Source organism: Ammodytes marinus (genome assembly GCF_949987685.1).
Source record: "Ammodytes marinus genome assembly, chromosome: 14".
In the NCBI taxonomy this organism is placed as follows: Eukaryota; Metazoa; Chordata; class Actinopteri; order Uranoscopiformes; family Ammodytidae; genus Ammodytes; species Ammodytes marinus.
Genome location: NC_137218.1, coordinates 26,572,563 through 26,600,305, shown reverse-complemented (window position 1 = coordinate 26,600,305; position 27,743 = coordinate 26,572,563). Strand labels below are relative to the sequence as shown.

The following is a 27,743-nucleotide window of genomic DNA, read 5'->3' as shown; positions in this document are numbered from 1 at the left end:
AACTTCAAAGTGTGAACAAATGGTTATTGACACAGCTGCTTAGTTACATGTTAATAAAATCCAATATTAACACTAAGAAAATTATGCCGGCCAATTTAGAAGGAGTACTTTGCAGTTTTGCTATGTTTTTCTTTTTCAAATCGCTCAAAAGTCTGACAACACAACAGTCGCTCCTTTTTAGTCTATTTATTTGGTATAACTACAAGGCTAGTAGTGGTCCTAACCACCTTTTTGAATAATCTATGGTCACTTCCAAGTTGGAATCGTGAACTGTTTTCTTACTCTACCCACTCTTCTGGCATTGCATGAATGTAACTTTCTGCTAGCAAGAAGCTTTCACATTTTTCATCCCCTGTGTCATAGGATGTGACATAAGATGGAGACACAGCGTTAGCATGAACATGTAGGCAACATTTGGAGGAAATAGCAGCACTTGACGTAGGAGCATACTTTAAGTTAATGTTGACGTCTATGTTCGGCACAGCCTTGACACTCTCCTTTTAATGGCTGCCATCAGCACCGCCATTTATTACAATGTATTGTGTAGAAGGAGCAGGTAGTGCTTTGTTAAGTGATTTATCAGATGTATCATACCCATAAGTAAGCGTTCCTTACTAACTCAGCAGCAGCAAAGGAATCTCCACCTCAGGAACTCAAAAAGACCTTAACACCTGTACTCTGTGTCCTCACTAAACTTGGTATATTTGTAATGAATCGTTGTCTACAAATAGTCAACAATTTAAAGGTGTGGATGTCTTCTATATTTTGCCAGAGGACAGAGCCCAAGGAGGAATCTTGAAATACCTTGCTTTGTCTGACCAACACTGTGAAATCTGAACATATTAAGTTAACTTTGGGACAAAGAAACACATAACACTTTCACATTCAAAACGACCAGGAACCAGCAAGAGTTGTCATTTTTTAACTTGGTAAAAAAAAAAGAAAGCTTAACTTATACTCATCTTTGACCTTCTCACTTGGCTAAACCAACTCTGCTTTGGTTGCAGTGAGAAGGGGATCTTTGTGATTCGACCCCATTTATTTGCCGGGATTCTATTTTTTGACATGGTATACTGTCACCACATTTGTAATTGGTTTCTGACCAATTTTGGGAGAACCAAGAGCAGCCCTCCTTCACATTCAGGTCCCCGTCATTTCTGAGTCTATAGATGTAGACTGTTTATCCTCAGTTACCAAAGCTTTTCTTTATTAATGATGACGTGGTTATACTATTCCTATGATCTCTATGCCTTTTGAAATCATATAGTGACATGTTGGTGACTTGTAGAAGAGGGGCTGGTCACTGTAGGAACACTATCTCCATCTGTTACCAGATAGCCCAGTGGGGATGGGGGGGGGATGCCCCGCTATCATGTGGTGGAATCACCGGCTTGAACCTTTGGATGACAGATGTAATGATTGTAAACATGGTGGGAGGTGAAAAATCATGGGGTTTCCCTCCATAACAATATACTGAATGACATTTAGCTTTATAATTTGTTTGGGGAACAATTATTTTTTAGCATTAGACCAACCAGTTAGTGAGTATGTAGTCCACTGAAAATAAAAAAACTGAAGTGACTACGTTCTGCCTCCCTCTGGTCCCCCTTCAGAACTCCATTACTGTTTTCATTAAGGAACAGCATGGACATACGGTCGCACTCGGATGGACAAGCCAGATCCAGCAGAGAGGCAAAGGTAGCAGTGCTCAGTTAGCCAGAAAAGAAAATGGGTTCATCCCCAAGGGAACTCTACAGACTCACAGGCACCACTCAAAATGTGGATTCTAGTGACGCGTCAATGCATTCCATTTGTATACATCAAGTTATGAGGTAAAACATTGTTCATTGACAGACTTAAAGGTCACATATTCTGCTCATTTTCAGCTTTAACATTGTTATTTTGGTTTCTACCAAACCGTTTTTATGGTGTAGTGTTTAAAAAAACCTTTATATTTCTCACAGTGCCATTGTGGAATCTCCCCTTTTTAGCCTCGGTCTGAAACGCTCCGTTTTAAAGCATGTCTATTTGAGCCCCGCCTTCCAAAAAAAGCCCAGTCTGCTCTGATTGGATCTGAATCCAGCTGCCGATTTTAAATCTAACTGCTTGTTAGATTCAGGGGGATATTGGGGTGGGTCTTATCACAGGTGGAGGTAGTGAGTAAGGTTGTTAATGGGAGTGTGTCTTCTACCCTTGTGACGTCATAGCAGGAGATACATCTGACTGGAGGTTTTGAACACAGGTTTTTCAGAAAGGTGGAGATCTCCAGTCACACGTATCAATGTTGATAATCCGGAAAAAGTGCATTTTGCATAGTGACCTTTTAAACCTTCACTGTGATTTTTTAAAAAAAATTTTAAGATGATTTTTTGGCCTTTTCAAGCTTTCTTAGATAGTACAGAGTTGAAATGGAGAGACAGAGGGGGGATGACCTGCAGTAAAGTTCCACGGGTCGGATTCGAACTTGCGACCACTGCAACGAAGGCCGTAGCCAATATGATACGCGCTCTATCCACTACGCCACCGGAGCGCCCGATTGTGAATTATTTTTAACGAATTGGTTAAAAAAAAAAAAAAACACATTGGCAAGTTCTCTAATTACTGGTGAGAAAAAAGGCTAGGACGTAATCCAATGAGGAAACTGAGGTTTGACGTTATGTTGTGTCATGTTATGAAAGCGCTTGCTCCATCTGAGAGTGGCACTAGCACGCTAAGCTGCAAGAACAGGGCTCACTGCCCTCTTTGTTCCCCTCTCCTTCTCACCTCGGCCACTTCTTGAGGTGTTTGCAGTCTAATTATAGCCAGGCATCCTTTATAGCTTGATAAGACTGCATTCTGGTGTTTCATTTATCAGCAACCTTGTAGGGCATAACCTTTAATTAGGTGATGTGGTGCTCTAACACGGTCATAAAACATTTGGATATAGGCTATTTTAAAATGACTATAGAAAAATGATTGGAATTGACTCTCTAAGAGGTCAGGTTCAATGCATGACTCATCGAAAAAGTGTGTAAAATACCAGACTTAATCCAAAGTTTCTTTTGTTTGCACAAGAACTGTAACACCCAGTCGCAAAGTCTACAGGTTTTTTGGTATCTCACGCCAAGTACTTTCTATCCTTTTGCACATTGTAATAACTGTTTGCAGAGCGCCAAAGCAGACTGAGTATAAATATTTAAAAGTTGCATTCTTCCTTCAGCTGAATAAGAAACGTAATGCGGTTTAGATACGTCAGCCGTCTATGTCCGTATCTGTATAGCTTGAAAAAAATGCTTTATTGACCCATACACAAGGTCATGCGCGTGCAATTTTGAAGTGAATTTTGGATCACTCGTAGTCAATATTTAATCTCCTACGTGAGGTCTGCGAGGTAGCCGGTGGAGATTGTGAAATTCCACCTGGCAAGCATCTTGCATCAAAGGCCGTCCGCCCGAATAGATGCTAAAATAGAAGATAACTGACAATATTAACTTTTGGTTTGAATGTCGACGCAAATAAAACAAAAATGTTGTCTCTCTGTGGCCCTTCTGCTGTTCTCTCTCTCTCTCTCTCTCTCTCTCTCTCTCTCGGGTTTGACATTGCTTATATTACACTGAAATACACCAGTTTGTTCTTCTTAATACGTCATCTTTATGTGGTGCTCCCTCCGTGGTGTGGACCTAAATGATGACAGCACTATGTGTCTGACCACCTCTGCCTTGTGTTTGTGTCTGACAGGGTGAAGAAGGGCCTCCCAGTCTGGAGTATATCAATGCCAAGGACCTGTTCCCCCAGAAGGAGCTGGTGAAGGAGGATGAAAGCCTTCAGGTGAGCCCTTCTCATCAGCCCTTTGACAGCCCTGCCAATCCCCCCCCTACCCCCTCCCCACCCCCCCCACCCCCCCCACCCCCCGCTCCATAGCACAGACCCACCATAGCTCTGACATCTAGCTACATGGCTCCACAGTGGACAACCAGCCCAACGCTTGTGTTCCGAACCCCTATACTTCCCTGCTATGTAGTATGGTAGAAAAAAAGATTTAGGATGTCCCAATTCATGCCTTTACTACTTCCTGTCATGATTTCTGTTGTGGATATCAGCAGCTTTTTGGGCAATCCTGACCCACAATCCACTGCCAGCAGAAGTTACGTCAGACAGAGACAAGAAACTAGAATGTACACAATAATATAACCAGGACATGCAATCACTGTCCTCGGTGACTGACTTGATAATATGTGTTATTCATGTATACCAATCTGTTTATCCCCCACATGTCTTTTGGTAATAAAGTAAGTTTGAAGCATACTTCCATACCAATCTACATGCCCTACATTCAAAGTGCATTAGCTGACCATACACTTCACCCTCCATAAAACAGTATCATTGGTTTGACTTCAAAATGAAAGTATTATTTTACTGTTTAAAACAGATCACTCCCTCTCTTAAGCTCCACTAATATGTAACTTCCACTATTTAAGTTTCAGTCTAATAACTGAATAGAATAAACTTTCCTCACAAGGAAACTTGGATCCCTGGAACACTGTTTGAAGTTAGAAAGCTACCTTTAAAGGTTACCTTTTATAGTTTTTCATCAGCAGGGCCCACAGTTTTGTGTTCAACCATATTCTAGTCTCATGTTTGGTTCCCAGTACCTCTAGATCATATAGATTTTAAGAGGGTAGAATTATTCAATACTTAAAATAAAATGTAAAGAAAATATGTTTTGTTTGTTTGTTAGCAAGCAGGCTTTGTAAATGTAAATAGCACTCCCTCCCTTGAAACTACACAGTGCTTCTTTAATGATTAACTTATTCACATTTAGACTCAGACTTCACTCCTAGAGGTCTGTCTTTGTTGCAGGGCCGTTTCCACAATAACAGCAGAAGTTACTGCAGCGGATACTAGAGCAGTGCAGTTAAAGAAAACATTAGGGTCACTGAAGTGAGCGGGATGTGTAAGTCTATTGCTCAATAAAGATGCCAGTAGCATAGTTTGTGACGGGCACGGTGCGCTGTCTGTGCCCTGTGTGGCTGTCTGCTGGTTAATGGGGCTGAGCATCATGCGTCTGGACAAAAGCCCGGGGTCACTGTCTGTTGATTCTGTTTTTTATGGTTTTCAATTCAAGCACCTTTTCCTCTTGGGTTGCAAAATGAACTGCATGGAGTATAAACCTGTTCAAAAGTGCTTTTTGAAAAATAATTAAAGGTCGAGTCAGCCATTCTGGAGACCGCTTGTTGTCATATCACTTTTTTTTGTTGTCAAAATCAGAAAATATCTCGTAATTATCCACTACTGTATGCGTGCGCTGAAAAGAGTCACCTTGCAAAGAGTTTCTAGGTTCCCGGTCTCCTGTTGTTATGCACACCCCCCTCCCCTACGTTCACACACTGTGTCTCTGCCTTTGTGTGTTAACTGAGTGCAGGTAGGCACTCCCATGATACTTTCACTGACAGCTTCGCCGCAGGCCAAATAATGGGCATTCCCTACCCACCCTAGCCATATATAATACCCCCGCTGCATGTCCTCTGTGAGTGTGCTGCATTGCATGCTTGCAGTGTGTGTGTGGGTGTGTGTATGTGGGTGTGTATGTGTGTGTGAGAACAGAACATGTGCTTGTCCTCACAGGCAGGCTGCTGGAACCGGAAGTCACGACTCACAAGTCGGAGAGTGTTATTGCTTTCTCTCTCTCCTCCGTCCCGCTCTCTCTCTCCCCTCCCTCACTCTCTCTATCTCTCTCTCCCCCCTCCCTCTCGCTCTCTCTCCGCTCTACATATCTGCTGCTGAAGGCTTGGCAGAGGAAACGTGACACAGTATCTTCTGCTGCACTTGCTGGCTGCCAAATGACTCATGCGCCTACTTTAGGAGCGCTGGCTTGTTTAAATGCAGCTCCCAGTCTGTACAGCATGTTAACTATGGCATTCTCAGCAGGACACGGAGCAGCACACAGAGCTCACATACTACTGGTCTCCTTTCAGCCATTTCTACTGATGTTGTGGCAATATTTCATGCAAATTGTTCTCGTCCCCTGACTCATGGCTAACGCAAAAAAATAAATGCGTTAGGTCAGACTTTCCATCCTTTTTTCTTTTTATATACAGAATAGTAAAAACTGTATCGGAGTCAACAGCTTCATAGTTTCCAGCTGTGCTTATGCGCCTGTCCCTTTTAAAGTCAGTTGAGTGACCAGACTTGAAGCATGTCTAAGTTAATGTGAAGTTTGTCTGTCTGTATTTTAGATATGCCAGGGGGCCCCGCAGCCTATATTTGGCCGTGTTGTCATCTGAGTGCAGAGTACTATGTGCTCCATTTCCCAGGTTAAGTTGGGACTCTTGTTTTCTCTCTGTGCTTCCCGTCCCACTCCGAGCACACGTACACATGTTCAGCAGGAGAGGAGGTACAGCAGGTGCAGTGGTAAACATAGGCTTTCTTTTTAAGCGTCTTTGAGTGACCTCCAAAAAAGCGCTATATAAAACCTATCAATTATTATTATTTTATTTATTCTTCATAAGCTCTGGACCAACAGTCTGAGGCGTTGACAGCTTTTGATCTTTTGCCAATGGACAGTACTCCTTAACAGGAAAAGGGACCAGTTTTTTATTATTTTAAGGTATATTACATGTGTCGTGGTACCATTTAAGCTGCCTGGGTCAATGCTGACCTGTGTTTTACTGCTCTGTCAAACCCATCCAGCTTGTGTGCTCCACGCACTAACGGAAGCTGTGCTTTTGAACTGCGATGGCTAATGTTATCTATTTTAAGTAAGCCTGATTTTCTGACATCTTACCATAATCCCCCATCTGCCCCGGCTGCATGTCCTATTTTAACATGCACTTCACTATAGTGTGGGTCCTCCTCCTGCGTGACTCAGCAGTTTCATGCTAACACAGGATGAGGTAATGTTGTCTCTCTAAGCAACACTGTTTGTCCTCACCACCACTGGCAGCTTAGCTACAGGACCTGAGTCGCCAATTCCCCCTGGTCCCCACTGACTATAATTATGTTAATGCACAATCAGTGTATGCAGGCCGTCACACTCAAGTGATGACTGGGGGAAACTCAAGTGTGAAGAGGAGGTTCAGTAAATGAGGAAAGAATTTGTGAGACACAGATGAAAGAGAAAGTTGTGTCCCAGCGGTAGAACGTTCACATCAGACCAGAAGGAATGTCTCATGCTCAAGCTTATTTCAAATGATTTCATGCTTCTACGTAATGTCAGAGCCTACGTTCTCCTGATCAACTGCAGCCATAGAAGGTCTAGCTCACTGTAGTCATCATTTTTAAATCCCTTCCAAAAAGCAGCTGCAGTATTTGTGTAATTGACCATAGGAAGTGTTTGGAGCTTTCTTTTTTTTTTCTTTTTTTTAAGTAAAAAAAAACTTATATTAAAGGTGCAGTGTGTAATATGACATCATCAAGAAAGTTCTACAAAGTTCTAGAATGCAACGCTCCCTGGGTAACCCCACCCCTTTCGAATAATAACAGATGCTACAGTGGCCTTCAAGGACAAGAACAATTCAAAATTTTAAACAATGCACCTGAGGACATTCTAACTATTACACTTTCAAGATGGCGGCACTAGGCCTTGGTCCAAAATATGCAGAAATGTGGACATATGAGACCCTTTCTAAGGAAAAAAAAAAACAGCTATTATGCACTAAATTAAATGTACTTATGGATATTATAATTACTTTCTACAAAATCTGCTTGGAAATAAAACCCCAAATTCTACACACTGCAGGTTTAAACACCATTTGAGTCATTGTTCAGAAGTTGGCATCTGTAGCAGTGTGTCATGCTCAGAGTGAAAAGCAAAGTGTTTTCCATTAACCTCTGGTGGGAAAGCAATTATCTTAACGTTGGGCTCGCCTTGCAGCCAAAGCCCTGGACTTGGCTGTGCCTGTTATAGAAAAAGGGTAAAAGAGAGAATGTTAATGGACAGTTTGGGATCTCTTCACTGTACAGTCAGCAGGGGTTCACCCAACAAGCCCCAGTGTGCTCACTCACAAAGCTCCTTCTGTTAAACTACTATGCGCTAATTGGACGGCTACACATGCACAACGTCCCCCCCCCCCCCCCCCCCTCTTCCCATGTTCCCAGCCTGTATTGTCACTGTCCACAAACATTTAGAGTCTAGTTTCTAGTGTAGGCAGGAACGTGCCAACTTGCCCTTAGCCTGTTGGCTACATGTAGCGCTGGGTATTGTTGATAACATGTCAATACTGGTGCTAACAAGATACTCAAGTTTCCACAATCTGGTTGTTGTGTCTCTCTCTACAGGTGCCATTCCCAGTTCTTCAGGGGGAAGGGGTGGAGTATCTTGGCCATGCGGATGAAGCTATCATTGCCATGTCTAACTACAGGCTCCACATCAAGTTCAAGGACTCTGTCATCAACGTGAGTGCAAGTCACATAGTAATAATAATAATAATGAACACCCAGAAGGACTACAAAAGTGGATTATCAATCCATTCCAAATGGCACAAACTAGTGTCGGTGTGTTCTGTACTGCTGCCTTGCCATTAAGAGACACCAACAGCAGGAGGAGGAGGAGGCCGTAGTGTGTAGTCTGACGTACATAGGCTTATTTCCCTACTCCCCTATTTAAATAGTATAAAAGAGTGATTGTGCTTAAGAGGCAAATAAAACCTACAAGAGCTTTTAATCATATATCCCGTGCGTAGTTGGCTTGTGCGCTTGTTTACATCATCACTGTACCACAGTAGCGGCGGACCCTCTGATCTTTTGGTGCAGGAGAGGGTTTTTTAATGGGACATGTAGGGCTCTGTGAGGCCCGGCCCCTCACTGGCTAACAAGCGTCCACCGGGCTCTTACTCCTGCTGACGTCAGGCCCCCGCGCTCAAAGACAAACAGGCCAATTGTTTGCGTTCATTGGCAGCGAAAATTCCTCCTCCTTCTGCTTCTTCTTTCCCAGATCCCCCTGTCATCTTTTCCACAAGCCCTGAAACCCTTCTGGAAAAGATCACAGGGGGACTTGGGATGGAGATGGAGATGGGGGAGGGGGCAGGGCAGGTCCATTTCACCTTGACGTTACTGGAGCAGAGCAGAGTCAGATTATAATGCAAGCAGCCAACAGTCCCTATGGAGCTGCTTTCCTAACTGGACACACCAGAGTCCTGCCTTGACCCCTAGCAGCACAGATGAACTCTGTATGAATGCCAACAAGCCCCAACCTCTCACCCACTCCCCCTCCCCCCCTTTACCCTCACCTCTACACTGTTTTCTTGCCCTTTGCTCCTGTCCATGTTTGTGTTTCTCCATGGTTTCCATTGGTTTTGCTCTTGTGTGATGCAAGTAGCACACACTCCATTCACTCCCATGATCCACTCAGTTATCCTTCATCTGTCTAACTCCTTTGATGTTTTCTTTCCGGATAACTCTTCATTTCCTTCATTCTTTTTGGTTTAATAGTTTTTTTCCATTTCCTCCTGTCCTGTGTCTTCCCTGTTTCCCGCCTTCTCTCCCTGTGTGTGTGTGTGTGTGTGTGTGTGTGTGTGTGTGTGTGTGTGTGTGTGTGTGTGTGTGTGTGTGTTTGTGCGCGTTCCATTGTGTCACTGTGTTTTTAGACCTACCCACCAGGTGTGGACAATGAGATATCTGTGAGTACCATACGATAAAAAGCACCACCCTCTGCCACAGTCTAGACACAGCTTAAGTCATTTTAATTCTTCTTCAAAGTCAGCCATTACAATGCACCGGGGACTAATTGAAACACTGGATGTTGTTTTCTTTATTTTTTTTTACTATGAAAGCACCTTGAAAACTAATATGTTTGCAGTGTGTGTTGGATGAACTAAAGTTAATAAAATTGACTATTTTAGCGTTAGGACGTCACGTGAAGTAGTATTTTTTTTTAAATTCATACTAGATACATAAAAAAACAAAAGAGCAAAGTTGCTTAAAAGTAAAAACTAAAAGGCCTAGAGAGACTCATTTAAAATACAACCGAGGCCTATTTCAACTTTGTAGAGAGAATAAAGTTAAAGTATGTATGTATATCTAGCCTTGATTGAGTGTGTACTAGAGCAGAGGGTGGTAACCTGTTTGTGCTGCTGTGTACTGCGTGGTGGCACCAGGCCCGTCTCACACGCTCTCCGTCTCCCCCTACAGGTTCCTCTCAGGCTGATCGAGAGCGTGGAGAGCAGGGACATGTTCCAGCTGCACATCATCTGCAAAGACTCCAAAGTTGTCAGGTAAGCACAGCGGCGCACTCACCAAGTCACGTTAGCCACCGGCAGGCTAGTTCACTGCTGTAGTTAAAGGAATACTTCACCCATACGGAAACCGGCTTTCTATCATTATAAAATCGCTATCGTAATATAATGAATGAGGTTTTTCTTCACTCAGTCTTCCCTTAGCCCTGCTGTCCTGTTAATCCTAACCCTACATGTGATGTCACACGTATGCAAATGTAGGGTTAGACAGTGAGACCATAAAACACTCTTTCTGCCTTTTCTCAGGCTAGGATTAACCGATTTCTAAAACTTTTGCACATTGATACTACATGGGATCTCAGAGATCAAAACACCTTCATATTTCCACCGGTGAAGTAGGTCTTTAAACATAGTTAATGAAACTGCAGTGTTCTGCTACACATTTTAATGAATAATACAGTAGTAAAACAAATTCTGGTCTGGCCATGAGGAGGCAATTTAAATCACACCCTACCTCATGTAACTGCTAATCAATATTTACAGATAGAAATAGCTGTTACAAGTCTTACAGTAGTAAGGACATTCTGTTAACATACACCTGTTGCTATATTAGCCTCTCCTCTCCTTATGAATTACAATGGTTATGAATATCTTGTTTTGTCTTGAGTCCTCAAAGTTAATACAGAAATACAGTACTCTGATGCTCCGGTGTTGGCCTCGACACAATAATACAGTTTTAATTAATAGTGGTTAAAAGTTTGGAATGCCATGTAGTCATTCACATGTGTATTTTTTTTTATTTAAACCTTTTTTATACAGGTAATCTCATTGAGACTCATTCTCAAGAGAAACCCGTTTCTGCTCATGATTGCCCTTCTGTTTTGCATTTGTGTCAATGTCCTGCTATTTAAGAAGCATTCTGAATATGTAATTATGCTCAAACAACTATACTGGGTCCAGCCAGATGATGTTACTGTTACTATGAAGCCATTTGTGGCATGTTTTCCTCCAGTTGGTATTACTATCCTTAAAATCTGTTGTACTGAGTAATGGGGCGACTGTGGCTCAGTTGGTAAAGCGGGTCGGCTGATGATCAAAGGGTTGGAGGTTCGATCCCCGCCCTGCCACCTGTGTCATAGTTGTTGTGTCCTTGGGCAAGACACTTAACCTACCTTGCCTCGTGTGAATGTCGATAGTTAGCCTGCTATCGGTATATGAATGTGTTTGTGAATGGTAACGTGGGAAAGGAAAACAGGTCTCCCTTGCAAAAGAGTCTTCAGTCTCAATGGGATATACCTGTATAAATAAAGGTTATAAAAAAAAATGAGTAAAATAAGGATGATGCCAATAGATTACATAGTTATTATTATTTAGCGATCAGAGTATGCTGTGTTAGCATGTGCAGACTTGGAGCTGTTTTTATTTGGTGATTTCATTCAAAAAAAATGTATTGCTACATTATAATTTGCCAAGATCAGACAGATGGCAAAACTAGAACTACTGCTACGCATGCTTACACTCGTCCCCCAAAAAACACTTTTTACGTAAAAAAAAGACCAAAAGTCCTACTTTATTTCACAGCAGACAGAAATTCCCCATCTGTTCATGGACGTCTGTAAAGTTTTTTTTTTTTTTTTTAAAGCGGAGCCTTCAGATTCTCAGCCAGCCGATTGTGCCAGCCACCTCTTGTTTCATTATCATTTAGGCAGACACATTATTAGCCCTGGTTAAATGCTGGAAAAGTGCTGAACATCTGAAGAAATGTGTCATTTTCTTGTTTTTTGCAATTAGTTATCATTTTGATTTCCTTATACAGTATTCTATTTCGTCTACATTTAACTTAACTTTATTTTGCATTGTACATTATATTTATATGTTGCACCTTATCTATACACGGTTTATCTGCACTATGCCTAGTACTTTATTTGTGTCTCAGGTGTTGCTCTCTTGACATGTGTGTTTCTATCATACATGTTCTCCTTTTATATTGCATTGTTGAGAGGAGCCTGGGACTTAATAATTTCATTGACAATACCTGCTGATTTAATTATTGTGCATATGACAAATAAATCATCTTGGTTCTTGGGTCTCCACAGATGCCACTTTGCCACGTTCAAGCAGTGCCAGGAGTGGGTTAAGCGTCTGATGCGGGCCATAGCTCACCCGTCGCGGCTGGAGGACCTGTTCGCTCTGGCCTATCACGCCTGGTGTCTGGGAGGCAGCGTCGATGATGAAGACCAGCATGTCCATCTCTGCCGCCCAGGTACACACACACACACACAGACAGACAGACAGACAGACAGACAGACAGACAGACAGACAGACAGACAGACAGACAGACAGACAGACAGACAGACAGACAGACAGACAGACAGACAGACAGACAGACGTTTAGGAATAAGACCACTGGGATTCCTTATCTTGTTAACATGTTGATATTCTGTGTGTGTGTGCTTGTTCAGGTGATCACGTGCGGCAGAGAATGGAAATCGAGGTCAAGAGGATGGGCTTTGACACACAGAACATCTGGAGGGTGTCGGACATAAACTGCAACTACAAGTAGGTCACAGCTTAACAAGTAATAATAGTGTTTAGTAAAGATCTAAAAATGTAACTGAAGAGAGTCACGATGGTCCTTAGAGAGTGAAGACTGAGTGATGCTGTCACACAGAGCTGTGACAAAGACAGTAGTGCTGCAGGCAGGATGAGGGACAATGGAACCAAGTATTATTATGGAAGGTTTAGTTTTTTTGAAGTTGAAATTGTGGGTTCTTTTTATGGAAGCAAAATATCAAATTGCCTTAAATGTATTTTACAACATGGGACAATACATGCTCGCCTTTGTCTCGCCTGACCTCTGATGCCAGTTTTTAACACGTGCATGCACACCGAACACACACACACACACACACACTCACACAAACGCAAACGCAAACGCACACACACACACACACACACACACACACACACACACACACACACACACACACACACACACACACACACACACACACACACACGTATACTAAGTCTGTGTGCCTGGGTATCAGACTGTCTGGTCAAATAAATGCTCCAAAAAAGGTCAGTCAGTCTGTTAAGTATGCCCGGTACAGCATGTCCTGCTGAGACAGACAGACAGACGCACGCACGCACTCACTCGTGCACGCACACACGCACACACACACAGGGCAGGCAGCTAATTAAACAAGCTGCTGCCTGCTGGGGCCCATGACTCAGCATAGTGTTTTACTTTCTCTCTCCTCCTGCCCCAGACGTGGAGCAGGTGGATAGAAAATGAAGAGAGTGTCACAGGAGATAGGGAGAGGCGAGAGACCGATGGGATCCAGAAAACAACCTGTGTATTTGTATCCTGCCAGGTTCTGAGAGGTGTTGATGATGCAGTAGCGACCCTGAAACCAGAATAGTTTGTTGTTTGTCTAAGAATGTGGTTTGCGGGTTGCAGCTCAAAAGCACTATTTGGTTTGGTATTGGTCTTCTTGACTCACTTGTTATCTCAAAGACCTACTTCACCGGTGGAAATATGAAGGTGTATTAAACTCTTAGATCCTAAGTAGTGTAAATGTGCAAACATTTTAGAAATCGGTTCATCCTAGCCTGAGAAAAGGCAGAAAGAGTGTTGTATGGTCTCACTGTCTAACACCACATTTTCCCATGCGTGACATCACACTTGGTCAAATGTAGGGTTAGGATTAACAGGACAGCTGGGCCAAGGGAAGACTGAGGGAAGAAAAGCATCACTCACTATATTTTAATAGCGATTTTATAATGATAGAACGCCGGTTCCGTATGGGTGAAGTATTCCTTTAAGAGTGTACTGGCTGTAACATGTTTTGCACCAACACAACACCAACACTGCCATTAAATCTTTGTCCTGACCTTCTCGTCCACAGGCTGTGCTCCAGCTACCCGCAGAAGCTTCTGGTTCCCATCTGGATCACTGACAAGGAGCTGGAGAGTGTGGCTTCCTTCAGGTCCGGGAAGAGGATCCCTGTGGTGGTCTACAGGTGTGTTTTTACTGTCTGACACACACACACACACACACACACACACACACACACAGACACAGACACACACACACACAGACAGTCAGAGAAAATACCATGAACCAGTCTTGAAAATGTATCATAAATGAGACATATAACAACATATGAACAAATCCTTCTGTAATAACCTTCAGAAATGTGCTAAGAATAGTTGATGTAATTTGAGCATTTTGGTTGAGATTGACTGTTGGGGGGAGAAAAAACTAAAAAGCCTATTTTGAGATAATTGCCTTTAAAGATGGTTGTATGCAGACAAGGTTTAGTAAACACTTTAATGTTTATTTTGGAGCTATAATTTAAGAAGACATAGCAAAATAGCAAAATGTCTCGAGATAGACCAGTGCTTTGTTTGCCTGCTGTGTCTTGCCATGTCTTTACAACATGGGACAATGTACAGTACATTCTCGCCTGTGTCTCTTTGGACCTATGAGGCCAACATAACAGTCCAGTCCAGTTTTACACAGACAGACAGACAGACAGACACACGCACACATTTTCCCTTTTAGGATATTAAGATCTGTATTTGTGTTGTGTCTTGACTCTTCTAACCTTGAATTGCAGACACCAGAAGAACGGGGTAGTGATTGCGCGCTGCAGCCAGCCTGAGATCAGCTGGTGGGGCTGGAGGAACACGGATGATGAGTACCTGGTCACCTCCATAGCTAAGGCCTGTCAGATGGACACTGGGGCCAGGGGCAGCTGTGGGGCGCCCGCCTGCCAACAGCGTGGGGAAGCTCCAGACTCCTGCGATAGTGATTTTGGTAAAGCAGCGAGTTAGATTAATGTATGCATATGAATGCATGCACTGCTAGAGCACTGTAGCTTTCAGAAAAAAAATCATTAACATAATGTACACGTCTCATTAATTTCCCTTAATGTGGACTAGTACCAACAGGTAATGATGCTAAACATATGCAATGCAGATGTACAGTTAGGCCCGCATACATTGGCCGTTGTTTTGGAAAATATATTGTCAGCTATTTCTAGGGTGTTAGACCTCCCTATGAGGAAATTTTAAATGTTAACAAAAAACAGTCTAAATGTTCCTCTGATGATCGTCAATGATCTGTGAGAGAAAACAAGTCCATCAACAAAAAGAACATTATTTTTATATAGTTATCATTAATGCCTTTCTAAGGGTCCTCATTTTCCCATGTACTTAGACAAAAAGATTTACGGCAGTCACAGGCACATCCTGTGTTTATGAACTCCACTAAATCACAGTGACTAAGTGCAGAGGGAAGTGATTTTAGTTTCAGTCTTTATCCGTGGTAGCTGTTGAAAGCAGGACTCTTTATCTGCGATCGTTGCCCATAGCAACACTGCAGTGATGTCATCAGGAGGCGATATTGATTTGTTAACAAGTGGAGTCAGATTTCTGCTAAGTGTGTTGTTGGCTGCTACCTTCTCCTCTCAACACATTCTCACAACTCTGTCCAGTCCTAACCTCTTCCCTGTGTGTCTCCAGACTCGTCTCTGACAGGCGGGCCCGGCTGTGACAACACGGTGCCACAGAAGCTGCTGATCCTGGATGCCCGCTCCTACACCGCTGCAGTGGCCAACCGAGCCAAGGGCGGAGGCTGCGAGTGTGAGGGTCAGTGCTGCTAACCAAACAATTTCAACTGACATTACAGTGGTCACTGTCATTTATTTGATCATATACCCTTTTCACAGCGATTACTTCATTACTGTTTCGCTTGTCGACATAAGTGTCTAGAGTGACTGTTGAGTCTGATTGTGCTCAGTTACTCAAAACAGGCAAAATAAACCTGGAGAAGTAACTTTAAACTGCACTAATAAGGCAGCTGTTTAGCACAAAAAGCGTTCTGAGAAACCCACACTATGCTACCTGCTCCTAAGATGATGGAGACCAAAGGACGGTCTACATTGGGCTCCTATTTGCCTGGTAACCAGAAATCTGAAAAAGATCTATTCCAGAAAGCAGTAGCTTCACTCTCCACCATGCCTTGCTTTTTTACAATTGTATGTGAATGTCTAAATTTGATAAGTGATACTCTGTAAGATAATGATGACCGACACCAGTGACACAGTCATGTTAACAATTGATGGGGACTGGTAAGGGATTCATATGAAGATGTCAATGCTCTAAACTGTACATGTTCTATTAGAATGAGGTAATATTAAAATCCCCTCTTATCGTTATCATCTGACCACATGATGCCAGTGTGTTGCTTACGTCCTGTTGCCTTCCTTAGATTGTTTCTGTTTGGATGTGTACAGAGTATTATCCCAACTGCGAGGTGATGTTCATGGGAATGGCCAACATCCACGCCATCCGGAACAGCTTCCAGGCTCTGAGGACGGTCTGCAGCCAGATCCCCGATCCAGGAAAGTAAGTGGATCTGTTTGACCTTTTTTCTCTGAGTCATTTTTACTCTCCCTCCCTCCCTCTCTCCCTCCCTCCCTCCCTCCCTCTCTCCCTCCCTCCCTCCCTCTCTCCCTCCCTCCCTCCCTCCCCCTGTTGAAATGGCTTCACCTCACGGTAAGGCAACACCACACAGATATGGGAACGTTGCCTAAGTCCAGTCCCTGTTCCTGCTGGGCTGGCCAGCTGTCAGTCTGTATAGCCCGACAGTGGATGTGTGTGTTATGTGTTTGTTCCAGATTTGACATCTATGTGCTTTACTTAAAAAAAAACCCCAGTCAGAATTTCTTCACTTTATGATGTCATAAGGGGAGAAGCCATGTCCCCTCATTACCAACCTTACTTGAACCTGGAAATGGTTATGATATGTGACCTTTAAGGCTTGTTGTTCTGATGGAGGTGTGTACTGACATAAGGAGGCCTTTGGAGATGTAGGTCACAGAGGCCTAACCTCGTAACCCAGTGTAACCAAATCTGATGTAACAACACGGTATCTAGTAGCTCCAGAGCACTTCACCGGCTGGGACAGCTGCTTTTATATAGATGTGTATCTGATTTGACCTCTCTGGTGTTTTCCAGCTGGCTTTCAGCACTGGAGAGCACCCGTTGGCTGCAGCACCTGTCCGTCATGCTGAAGGCAGCCACTCTGGTGTGTTCGGCGGTGGAGAGGGAAGGCCGTCCTGTCCTGGTACACTGTTCAGACGGGTGGGACCGCACACCCCAGATCATAGCCCTGGCCAAGATCCTGCTGGACCCCTACTACAGGACACTAGAGGTGAGCTTCTGCACCAATGGGCCACACAATGTTACGTGTAGTTGTATTTTAGAGATACCTGTCAGACCGATTGAGGGTGGAGTCACCAAGAAATTCCAGTGTAAATAAATACACAACCTAGGTTCTGTGAACATATTTTCTTTCGAGCGCACACAGTATAGACAGGTAGCGTCACTTGAGGAGATATTCACTGATTTTGACACAAAGTAAATTTTGACAACATGCATTCTTGAGAATAGCTGACTCCACCTTTTAAAGTATGTTTACAGGTGTTCAGTCAGTGTTGGTTGGGACTTAAGCCCACAAGTTCATACATTTTTTGTGTGGAGTTATAAAATAAGTAAACCCCCTCACATCTGCTTGAAACTAGCTTGGGGCTACATTAGCCGCTACGAGCATAACACACTCAAATATCCAACCCAGCTGTCTGCGAGTGAGTTTTGTCGTTTTTAAATGGTGACCAAGATATTTAATAAGTCATTTTTGTATTCGAGTACTATTCCCTTCAGCACTGACCACAGCGTTGCTCTACAGGGGTTCCAGGTGCTGGTGGAGACTGAGTGGCTGGACTACGGTCATAAGTTTGGGGACCGCTGTGGTCACCAGGAGAACGCTGATGACGCCAGCGAGCAGTGTCCCGTCTTCCTGCAGTGGCTGGACTGTGTTCACCAGCTGCTCAAACAGTTCCCCTGTCTGTTTGAGTTCAACGAGGCCTTCCTGGTGGGTGGTCCTACTAGCACTCTTTACTTTCTCTTCAATTCAATTCAGTTTATTTAAGAAGGGGACAGTGCAATTAGATAAAACACATGATCATACATGGGTTATAAATGCCAGAATTAGCCAAAAGGCTATCTTTCATCTGTAGTCCCCTGACATCAATGTTAAAAGAAAATACAATTACACAAGATGAAAAACAACATAAATAGGACTCTTTTATATAATGCTTATATACAATTTTGTTTTACTTCCTTCAGACTCTGAAAACCAACCCTGTCATTCTACAACCATAGCTAATCTTGTTGTCAGATATGATGTCAGTGTCACCTTTGACTTCAATCAGCTGTTATCACTGGCAGAGCACTATCAAACCATAAAGACTGTAAATCATTGTGACATGTTGCGTGGTCCTGGTGTGTGTGTGTGTGTGCGCGCGCGTGTGTGTGCAGGTCAAGTTGGTGCAGCATACGTACTCGTGTCTTTATGGAACCTTCCTGTGTAACAACGCTCGCGAGAGGGAGATGAGGAACATCTACAAACGCACCTGCTCCGTCTGGTCCCTGCTCCGCAGTGGAAACAAGAATTTCCAGAACTTCCTCTACATCCCTAGTCATGATATGGTACCCGTCACTTTTTACAGTATCCTCACACTGGTATAATGCTGTAACAGGTGGGCTTTTTTAAGTAGACTAACCTACTAGCCTCCCACTGTTAGCCACTGAACCATTGTTAAGAGAAGGTGACCTGTTTAAGAAACTGCAAGGGAAACATTAGCAACACAGCAAAATGACAGTGCAAATCATATGTTTAGGACAGGCCACAACATTTGGCAAATACATACATATTTTAAAACATATGGAATATCAATAATTAGATTTATTTTATTTTATTTACAGATTAATTTATTTTCCCATGTAACATCAAGGCAGTCATTTTCGGTTTCTCTCTCTCTCTGGCACACACACAAACACACACAGGACAGCTTTGCCATCAACAATTCTTCTCTCGTTTTTGATATTGTTTTGAATATCCAACGGCCAATGCAAAGTCAATTGCGATAGGGCTGGCAGTTGCTGCCCCTTGTGTGAACATGGCCAAAGTAGCTTGGTTAATGATCAATGCAGAGCAAGACTGAGGTTTCACTTTCATCCCCAGACATCACAAGCTTGACCTTATAATTGCCAGATTGAACCCAGCTCATTTCTCTGCCCTTCTCTCTTGTTCCTCCGAGATCGATCTAGAAGAATACATATCATACCTAACAGGTTGATAGGAGCCGTTATTTCTGTATACTGTCCTCCTAATAATGTCCTTGTCCCTTTTTGTTTGTGTGGCAGGTGCTGCAGCCAGTCTGCCACACACGGGCGTTACACCTGTGGACAGCTGTGTACCTGCCCACCTCGTCCCCCTGCACCGCTGTGGACGACTCTATGGAGCTCTATCACCCGCCCAATGGGACAGGAGAGGAGCTGACCTCTCGCTCCCTGGACAGGTGTGTATGTTTGATCCATGCTGATCCGTTACTTACTACTAGGCATGTGATGGTATCGTCAATGCTGCAATATCGCTTTACTTTGTTACCAATGCCATCAGAGAGAGAGAGAGAGAGAGAGAGAGAGAGAGAGAGAGAGAGAGAGAGAGAGAGAGAGAGAGAGAGAGAGAGAGAGAGAGAGAGAGAGAGAGAGAGAGAGAGAGAGAGAGAGAGAGAGAGAGAGAGAGAGAGAGAGAGAGAGAGAGAGAGAGAGAGAGAGAGAGAGAGAGAGAGAGAGAGAGAGAGAGAGAGAGAGAGAGAGAGAGAGAGAGAGAGAGAGAGAGAGAGAGAGAGAGAGAGAGAGAGAGAGAGTTTTGCTTTTTATCACAGTGTAGTCTACGGAGGGTAAACATTGTTTTGGCACCTTTAAAGTATTGCCTCTCTTTTGGTAAGTGATTTCATTATGTACTTTAAAAGCTAAAGACCTAAGATGAAACCTTATTTCTATATTTGAATGTAGGGTCTGCTTTATAATTGTCTTAATGTTACACTGCAAGTATGACTTGATTTGTTTATTTCATTTAATCTTTATTTCAAACAAAATGTTCAAAAAAAGCAAGTATTACACATCATTCAAATACATAAACAATATTTCTAAAAATAAGCACAGTATTCGACAGAGCTGGCTTGTGCAATTATTTTATTTTATTAAAGAGACTTTTAGGTCATTGATCCTCTAATAACACGTATTGCTTTACTAGGAAAGTTACAGTAATTTCTACTCAATGTTCAGTGGTGGAAAAAATGTCATTCGTATTTATAATTTCAATTTTAAATGTTTTAATTTAGCTATTTAAATAAATACCGTACAGTGTTACCAGGGTATTATCTTATGAGTTTTATCATACCGTTACATCCCTACTTACCACACATCTGCACATTGTGTTCCTGGCAGTGCCTGAACTTTAATTAACAGTAGTTCAAAATGCACAAAGTCAGACTGCCCTCTAGAGTCCTGAACAGAAAAGTATATCATTGCCACTGCTGCACTTGTGGGGGAAATAAATACATCCTTATATTATTTCTGATTTCCAGACTTCCCAAGACCCGCTCCATGGACAACCTTTTGTCAGCGTTTGAGAACGGGCTGCCCCTCACTCGTACGTCCAGCGACCCCAATCTCAACAAGCACTGCCAGGAGGGTCGCTCGGCCCCAGAGGCCTCACCGGCCACGGAGGAAAGCTCTGCAGACATCTGTGAGGAGAACTTCCCTCAAACTGTACCAGACAGTGGGGAGGGGGAACCAGTGAGCACCCCAGAGGACCGTCAGGGTTCTGACAGCTTTGAAGACCAAGCTGAGGAGGAGCCCTGTCTCACCACCCAGCCCACGCCCTCTCTGGCTCTGCCCCAGGACGTCACACACGCTCACACTCCCTTCCCTGCTCCTGTGCTCCAGCAGATCACCAACCCTCCACTCCCTCTCCCTCCCCCTCCTGTGCTGGCGGCTGAGAGCCCCTGTAGGACTGCTGCTGAGAGCCCTGTGTCACCCACTCATACATCAGAGCCGTGCTTACCTCTGCCCTGCAACGGCACACAGGCTGCTGCGCTCACCCCGCCCAGCCCTCTCCTTAACGGCCACACTGTGGACCATGCAGACCCGCTCCCAGAAGATGAAGTCCTGCTGGCTCTCAAACATCTGATGCCAATCCTTCCCATGGAGGACTCCACGGAGACGCTCACAGGCGAGGGAGAGCCGCCCGCCACAGTGGGCCAGGATCTTACCCAGAGTGACTTTAATGATGAGGAGGATGAGCCTGAAGCACAGCTCCACAAGGACAAAGAGGACACGGGGACAGATGAATTGAAAGGAAGAGAAGGTGTGTTAACAGAGTGTAACGAGGTAGCAGCTCCCCAGCTCATCTCCCAGAGCCAGCTGTCAGACCTCAACCTGCTGGACTCCCACTGGGACAGTGTCCAGGGTCTGGTGCAGTCCAGTCGGGCCCAGCAGCCCAACGCTTACCAGAGCCGCCGCATAGCCAGCAAGCTGCTGCGCTCACAGGGCTTCACCATCGCCAACGGGACCCAGTGCTGCCGCAGAGAGGCCCTGTCAGGGTGGGTACACAGGCTTGATTTTAACATCTCCTATTTTCAAGGTTTGAAATGTGCTTGAAATCTAAACACATTAATGGAAAATGCTTGGTTGTCTCTATATCAAACAAGACTGACCTAGGGATCGTCAATAAGATACTTGGTAATACTTCGATTACGCAGATCCAACACCCACAAACACCCAATTACAGTTTGTCTTCTTGACCTGGCATAAGAATATTTTTTATTGCGACATCTACCATTCACACAGACTAAGAGGATTTATTAAAAGCTAATGAGTTATTTTCAAATTTGTAATCACAGTATAATATGCTGATACCTTAACCACCATAGGCTATTTATTATGATTTATAGGGAGAAACCAAGCAATTCCTTTTAAATCAAACCTTCAGCGCCCACATAAAAGCCAGAATAGAATGATCCTTGTTTCATAACCACATTTTGCATCTATTCTTCTGTCAACTATTCTGTGTCACCCCTATTGACCATTTTATAGATATGTCAACGCATCAAATCATAAACAAGTTTTTTGTTCTTGAAAAGGTTGAACTTTTAATCTTGACAATGCTGGAAAAAGGTACTTTAATTTCTACCCTCAAAAAGCTGTATGAAGTGAACCCTGCCCTTTGTGTTTGTTGTTCCTCCCAGCAGCCCTGTGCAGAGCGGCTGGCTGTCTGTTGCTAGGAGCGCGGGCTACACAGGCCTGTGTGGGCCTGCTGCTGCTGCTGCTGCTGCCCTCAACAGCTACTCCCTGGCTGGCCTCCAGATCCCCTACTCCTCGTCCTCTGCCTCCAGCTCCCCTCCCCCTCACCTGGCCCCGGCCTACCTGGATGACGACGGGCTGCCGGTGCCCCTGGACGCCGTGCAGCAGAGGCTCCGGCAGATCGAGGCGGGCTACAAGCAGGAGGTGGAGGTCCTGAGGCAGCAGGTCAGGCAGCTGCAGATGAGACTGGAGAGCAAACAGTACAGCACCCCGCCATCGGAGCCAGACATAGACTACGAGGATGACATTGTGAGTTAGCTTGGTTCAGCTTTAACATTGAGCTGCGTTTAAATGCACAGCGATGCTACCGATATCAAAGTGGCTACGAGGAACGCTCAGTTTGTGTAGAAACTAGCACCCCATTTGGACAAAAGTGGTAGTGTTTTTACTACGCCAGGCCAGCTGAATTTCCTCGGTAAGCGTACCAGGACTAAGACATTAAGAAGTCTGGAGTGCAGGGTCGGAGGTTCGATCCCCCAGCTACCCGCCAAATGTCGAAGGGTCCCTGGGCAAGACACTGAACCCCAAATCGCTCCCGATGGTTCAGAGGGCGCCTTTCATGGCTGCTACTGCCATTGGTCTATGAGTGTGTGTATGAAATGTAAAGCGCTTTGGGGCTGAGAAAATCGTCTAAAAAGCGCTATATAAGTCAAGTCCATTTACCCAACAAAAATTATATAAAAATAGCATTCTTGGGGGCGCTCGTTGCGCAGTGGGTAAGAGCGCATGTTAACCATAGTGTAAACCTACTTAAAAGTAGAGCTGTCATTTTTGGCTGATAGAACAATGAATGAAATACAACAAAAAAATTACAAAGTGTTCCAATTCCTTGGATGGGGCACAAATTCCAGTCGGTAAAGAACGTGCCGACAGCCTTCATGACGCTCCTACCACTACTAGTGAACGTCTCTGGTTTATTTCCGAAAATGCTGATTGACAAGAAAACAGGAATATTCCTGTATCACATGTAAACACCTTATTTGGATGATTGTCTTAACCAGTTTGTGGACCTTAATCTGAATACACTTTGCATTGTAAAACATGGCTACTGAAGCCAGACAGCCCCAAGCAGGACTGAAGCTTTTTTTTTCTTCCCTGTCTTTGGCTTTTGTAAATATTGACTTGAGATGAATCCGTAGGAAGTGTCTCCTCTCCCTCCTGGCTGTGTTGTGACCTTGCCCTTGTCCCTGTGTTTTCAGACCTGTCTGCGGGAGTCGGACAACAGCAACGAGGAGGACAGTCTGTCCACACACAGCGAGGACCGGCTGTCTGAAGGCAGCTGGGACAGAGTGGATCAGAAGGACACAGAGGTCAGCAGCTATACTTTACTACTAGAGCCAGAGAATTACTTTTATCCTTTTCTATATTTATATGGAGAAAACAGCACAAACACCACTCTGAAAAGGCATGCGGTGGACTTAAATGCCTGCTACAGTATTTGTATTTAACAATCAGATATTAATTGATTCCACTCGGGAGATGTTCGCTATGTATTAATGATACAATTTAAATAGTGCCAAATCACTTGAGTGGCTAGGAGCACCTCTAATTACGGCGTGTGTGTGTGTGTGCGTGTGCGTAGGTCACGAGGTGGGTGCCGGACCACATGGCTTCCCATTGTTTCAACTGTGACAGTGAGTTCTGGATAGCCAAGAGACGTCACCACTGCAGGTGAGGCTTCATCGCCCTCTTTCCATTAATGAACACAATCACAGACAGAGTAACTGACACAGCTGCTGACTTACATATACCTGTATTTGACAGCAGAATGTATAATATTCCTTTTGCTTCATTGCTGCCCAGATTGCATTCAGAGCTCATTATGTCATAGTATCAGCGAGCTCTTAAACTGAGAATACCTTAGGCATATTAAAGGTGGAGTCAGCAATTCTGGAGAAAATAAGTGAATTATCTTCAAGATCCACTACCTGTCTGTACTGTGTGATCTAAAAACAAAAAGAAGAAGCTGGTGTTGATACTAGGGATGTGCACGTGTACATGTGTAGCCGGTTAGTAAATCATAACCGTTTAGGAAAAATCAATAAACAAATTACTTCATTTATTTCCAGGAGTGGGGTCAACATGTGCTACGGTAGGCTACTAAAGCAGATAACACAACACATTATTGTGTTTGGTTACAATATTTATTAATTTAACTATTCAACTGCTCCACCTTCAGTTTCACTTTTGATTTCATCTCCGTCTCAAACAGCTGGTCCGATCAGCTGTTCGGCTAGCGAGCGCAACGGCCCGACAGCGTCAGTCACTCCAACAGCATCGGCAAAAAAATGATTACCTTTTGGACAGAGCCATGCCCCCCCCCCCCCCCCCCCCCTATTTCCAGTCATAGTGCTAAGCAAAGCTAACAGCTACTTGCTGTAGCTTCATATGTAGCATGCAGACAATAAGAGAATGGTATCATTGTGTCATCTAACTCTCAGCCAATAGGTTTGTACATCCTGATTGTCCTCTCCATTAATCAAAAGCATTAGATCTAGCGATTGGTTCCAGAGAGCTTACTTTGATCTTTTAAGCTCAGGCAGTTTTCACACACATTCCTCCTGGCGCTCTTTTGTTGCCGCACAACTCTGCCAAATTCAGCAGCTTGTCATTCAAAGACATTTCCAAGACCATAAACTAAGCTTTGTTCTCAGAATGAAAGGCACCTCTTAGCCAGAGAATTACTTTCATCATTTGTATATTTATAATATATGGAGAAAGCACTCTGAAAATGCATGGAGTGGAATAAATGTACACTACAGTATTAATATTTTACTATGATATACTAATTGGTACCACTCTATTGATTTTCAGTGTGTATTGAAACTCATTTAAATAGTGCCAATTCAGGGGCTCCCCTTTTTATTTTATTGAAACAGCAAATTCAGTAGCCAGTGGGCTCCACCAGGGGGCAGCATGGCCACAGATATGAACTCAGAGCTGTTTTTATTTTTACAATGCAGATGATGTTTTTACCATTTCAGACGACTCTGATTCCCTATCATGCGTTTGCATTGCATCTCTGTCTCCACAAACTGTCTAATAATATATGCAAAATGCCAAAACTAATGAATATCACAGACATTTGTTTATATGAAACAGTTACGCACTATTACTTTAAACACTCTTTTTTTGTCAAGACTTTATTAACTTCCGTGCGCTTTTTTGTTGTTGTTCAGGAACTGTGGCAACGTGTTCTGTAAAGACTGTTGTCACCTGAAGCTGCCCATCCCCGACCAGCAGCTGTACGACCCGGTGTTGGTCTGCAACACCTGTAACGACCTGCTGCAGGAGGCCCGCACCAGAGACCTCCGCAGCCAGCAGCTCAAGAAGGCCATCGCCAGCGCCTCCAGCTGAGAGGCACACTCCTCCTGTTGCATGGCCTGGCCTCGGCACAAGTCCTGATGGCTTTGGTGACCCGTGAGTGGAGAGCTCCAGCGTCGTAACCCCCCCCCAACCTGCTATGGTTAGGAGCATTGAGGAGGAACTGTTACTCTTTTGGTAGGCTCGCTTTGGGAAAGGGACACGCACTGTCAGACTGTGTGGTCGGTGGAGATAGAGAGATAAGGAGGGGAGGTGTGTGTCACAGCAAGGGGGGAAGGAGGTGTTCATTTTCAGTCCTGGAGCACTGCAGTGTCCGCCCGGCTCCGCCCCCCTCTCTATTGGTGCCCTGTCTATCAGAGACACATCTCCACCCGGCACAGTCACTCCAACCATGTAGTACCAAACACACCCGCACCCTCCTAACAGACACTTGTCTCGCACTTCAGAGGACAATCGCTCACCCTTCCAACGTGTCCGGGGGGAGAGAGGGAACTCCAAAGCCTTTACCTGTACTACTGGAGGCTATCAACTTTAAAAAAAGAAAAAAGAAATTGCTGCTACAGTATTTAAAAAAGTCTAATTTTGTATTCTTATTTTGTGCACTACTAGCTGTTTGTGTGTGTGTTTTTGAGGGAATCTGAGACCAAACTTGAGCGAAAAAAGGGAGAAATCTGCTGTTTACTTTATGTCATCTTTTGTTCTTGGAGCCTGAATGTCAATGGGGTAACTGGATGGAGTTTTATTATGTTCACGTGCATTTTTGGTGGGTCGTCGTATACGTACGTGTTCATTGCTGCAATGTGTTTTTCAGAGATTATGTATAATATGCACAAGTCAATGTGGTTGTGTCTTTATCAATGCTTTTGCTCCAGTATAGCCATGTTGCAGCATTTTAGCCGCTCTTGTCGGGGGGGGGGGACGTGCGTGGACCGATTGGGGGTGTGTTGTGTGTTCTTCGGGACGTGCGCTGGATGTGTTCAGAGAAAGAGAGAGAGAGAGAGAGAGAGAGAGAGAGAGAGAGAGAGAGACACTAAACCAATGGGAGACTGGGATGTCTTCTGAGAAAAAACAAGTCACTTTGAAGGTAACGTGGGAGCTTCCAAATAGATTTTTATCTGCTGAGATGTTTAGGAATGAATGTCCACGTAATGCTTGATGTCCAGTTGACTGGTGAAGAATGCTCGGGGGAAAAAGGACTGAACACAGTGCCAGGAGTTTCTTGTTCTGTTGAGGGGGGAGTTTGGCCACTCCCCCCCCCCTCCCTCCCTCCCCTTTAAAACATCTGTGTTTGTGTCTACTGGTTGTTCCTTGAGACAATAGTGCCAATATTTTGTTTCTGTCTATTTTTAAAAGCCTTTTTTTTTTTTCGTACAGATGGCAGCAGGTTTCTAAAATGGCCACCGCCTGTATGTTTAAAGGGTACGGATAGATTAGCTGCGTAATAACACCGAGACGACTAAAGTTGAACAGGTGGTTCAGATTGATAACCAGGCTAAGCACTTCTAAAAAAAAGGAGGATGAGATGTCACTGAATGAGTTCTAACCTGTGTGTCTAATCTTTGGGATTTTTTTTTCCCCTCCCACGGTGTTCATGAAGTCAAAAGCTCAGACGTGTAACATACATAGTTATCTGATCCGTAGTGGTGGCTAAAAAAACCTGTCACTTAATGAATAATTGTTGTAAAGAAATGCACTGTAAAAGTTAAATCCCATGGGTTAAAAATAAAAGATTATATCATGATCTGTTGCCAAGCTTGTTTATTTGCATGTAGCGATGGAGAAACCCGCTCCAACCCCACCCAGCTTCAACACTTGAATGCTCCTTTCATGTTAATAGCACAGCTCACATTACTCCAGTGATAGAAGTATCACAATCTGTTTTGTATTAGCCAAGAATGTGATTTTGTCTTGACCTTCATTTACTAACACACAATTTTGCAAGAGACGATTTTCAGGGAGACCCAATAAAATGCTTGTGGTGTA

The 27,743-nt window shown here is 43.9% G+C and overlaps 1 protein-coding gene across 2 annotated transcripts in view; it reads left to right on the top strand.

Annotated features, from left to right (window-relative positions):
- The window catches only part of mtmr4 (myotubularin related protein 4), a 44,202-nt gene extending 16,712 nt beyond the window's left edge, over positions 1–27,490 (top strand). Inside the window, exons 3-20 of one of the 2 annotated variants that reach the window (XM_080041141.1) lie at positions 3,718–3,807; positions 8,257–8,373; positions 10,108–10,190; positions 12,248–12,414; positions 12,614–12,710; positions 14,063–14,176; positions 14,777–14,976; positions 15,684–15,809; positions 16,457–16,568; positions 17,181–17,376; positions 17,911–18,096; positions 18,543–18,713; positions 19,431–19,585; positions 20,660–21,676; positions 22,325–22,685; positions 23,636–23,746; positions 24,019–24,107; positions 25,616–27,490. In XM_080041141.1, the coding sequence (XP_079897267.1) occupies positions 3,718–3,807; positions 8,257–8,373; positions 10,108–10,190; positions 12,248–12,414; positions 12,614–12,710; positions 14,063–14,176; positions 14,777–14,976; positions 15,684–15,809; positions 16,457–16,568; positions 17,181–17,376; positions 17,911–18,096; positions 18,543–18,713; positions 19,431–19,585; positions 20,660–21,676; positions 22,325–22,685; positions 23,636–23,746; positions 24,019–24,107; positions 25,616–25,793 (3,570 nt within the window). In that variant the 3' untranslated portion in view covers positions 25,794–27,490. Of the gene's footprint in view, positions 1–3,717; positions 3,808–8,256; positions 8,374–10,107; positions 10,191–12,247; positions 12,415–12,613; positions 12,711–14,062; positions 14,177–14,776; positions 14,977–15,683; positions 15,810–16,456; positions 16,569–17,180; positions 17,377–17,910; positions 18,097–18,542; positions 18,714–19,430; positions 19,586–20,659; positions 21,677–22,321; positions 22,686–23,635; positions 23,747–24,018; positions 24,108–25,615 lie in introns of both variants that reach the window. The other variant, XM_080041140.1, reaches the window with a different exon arrangement.
- Positions 27,491–27,743: the final 253 nt, after the last annotated feature.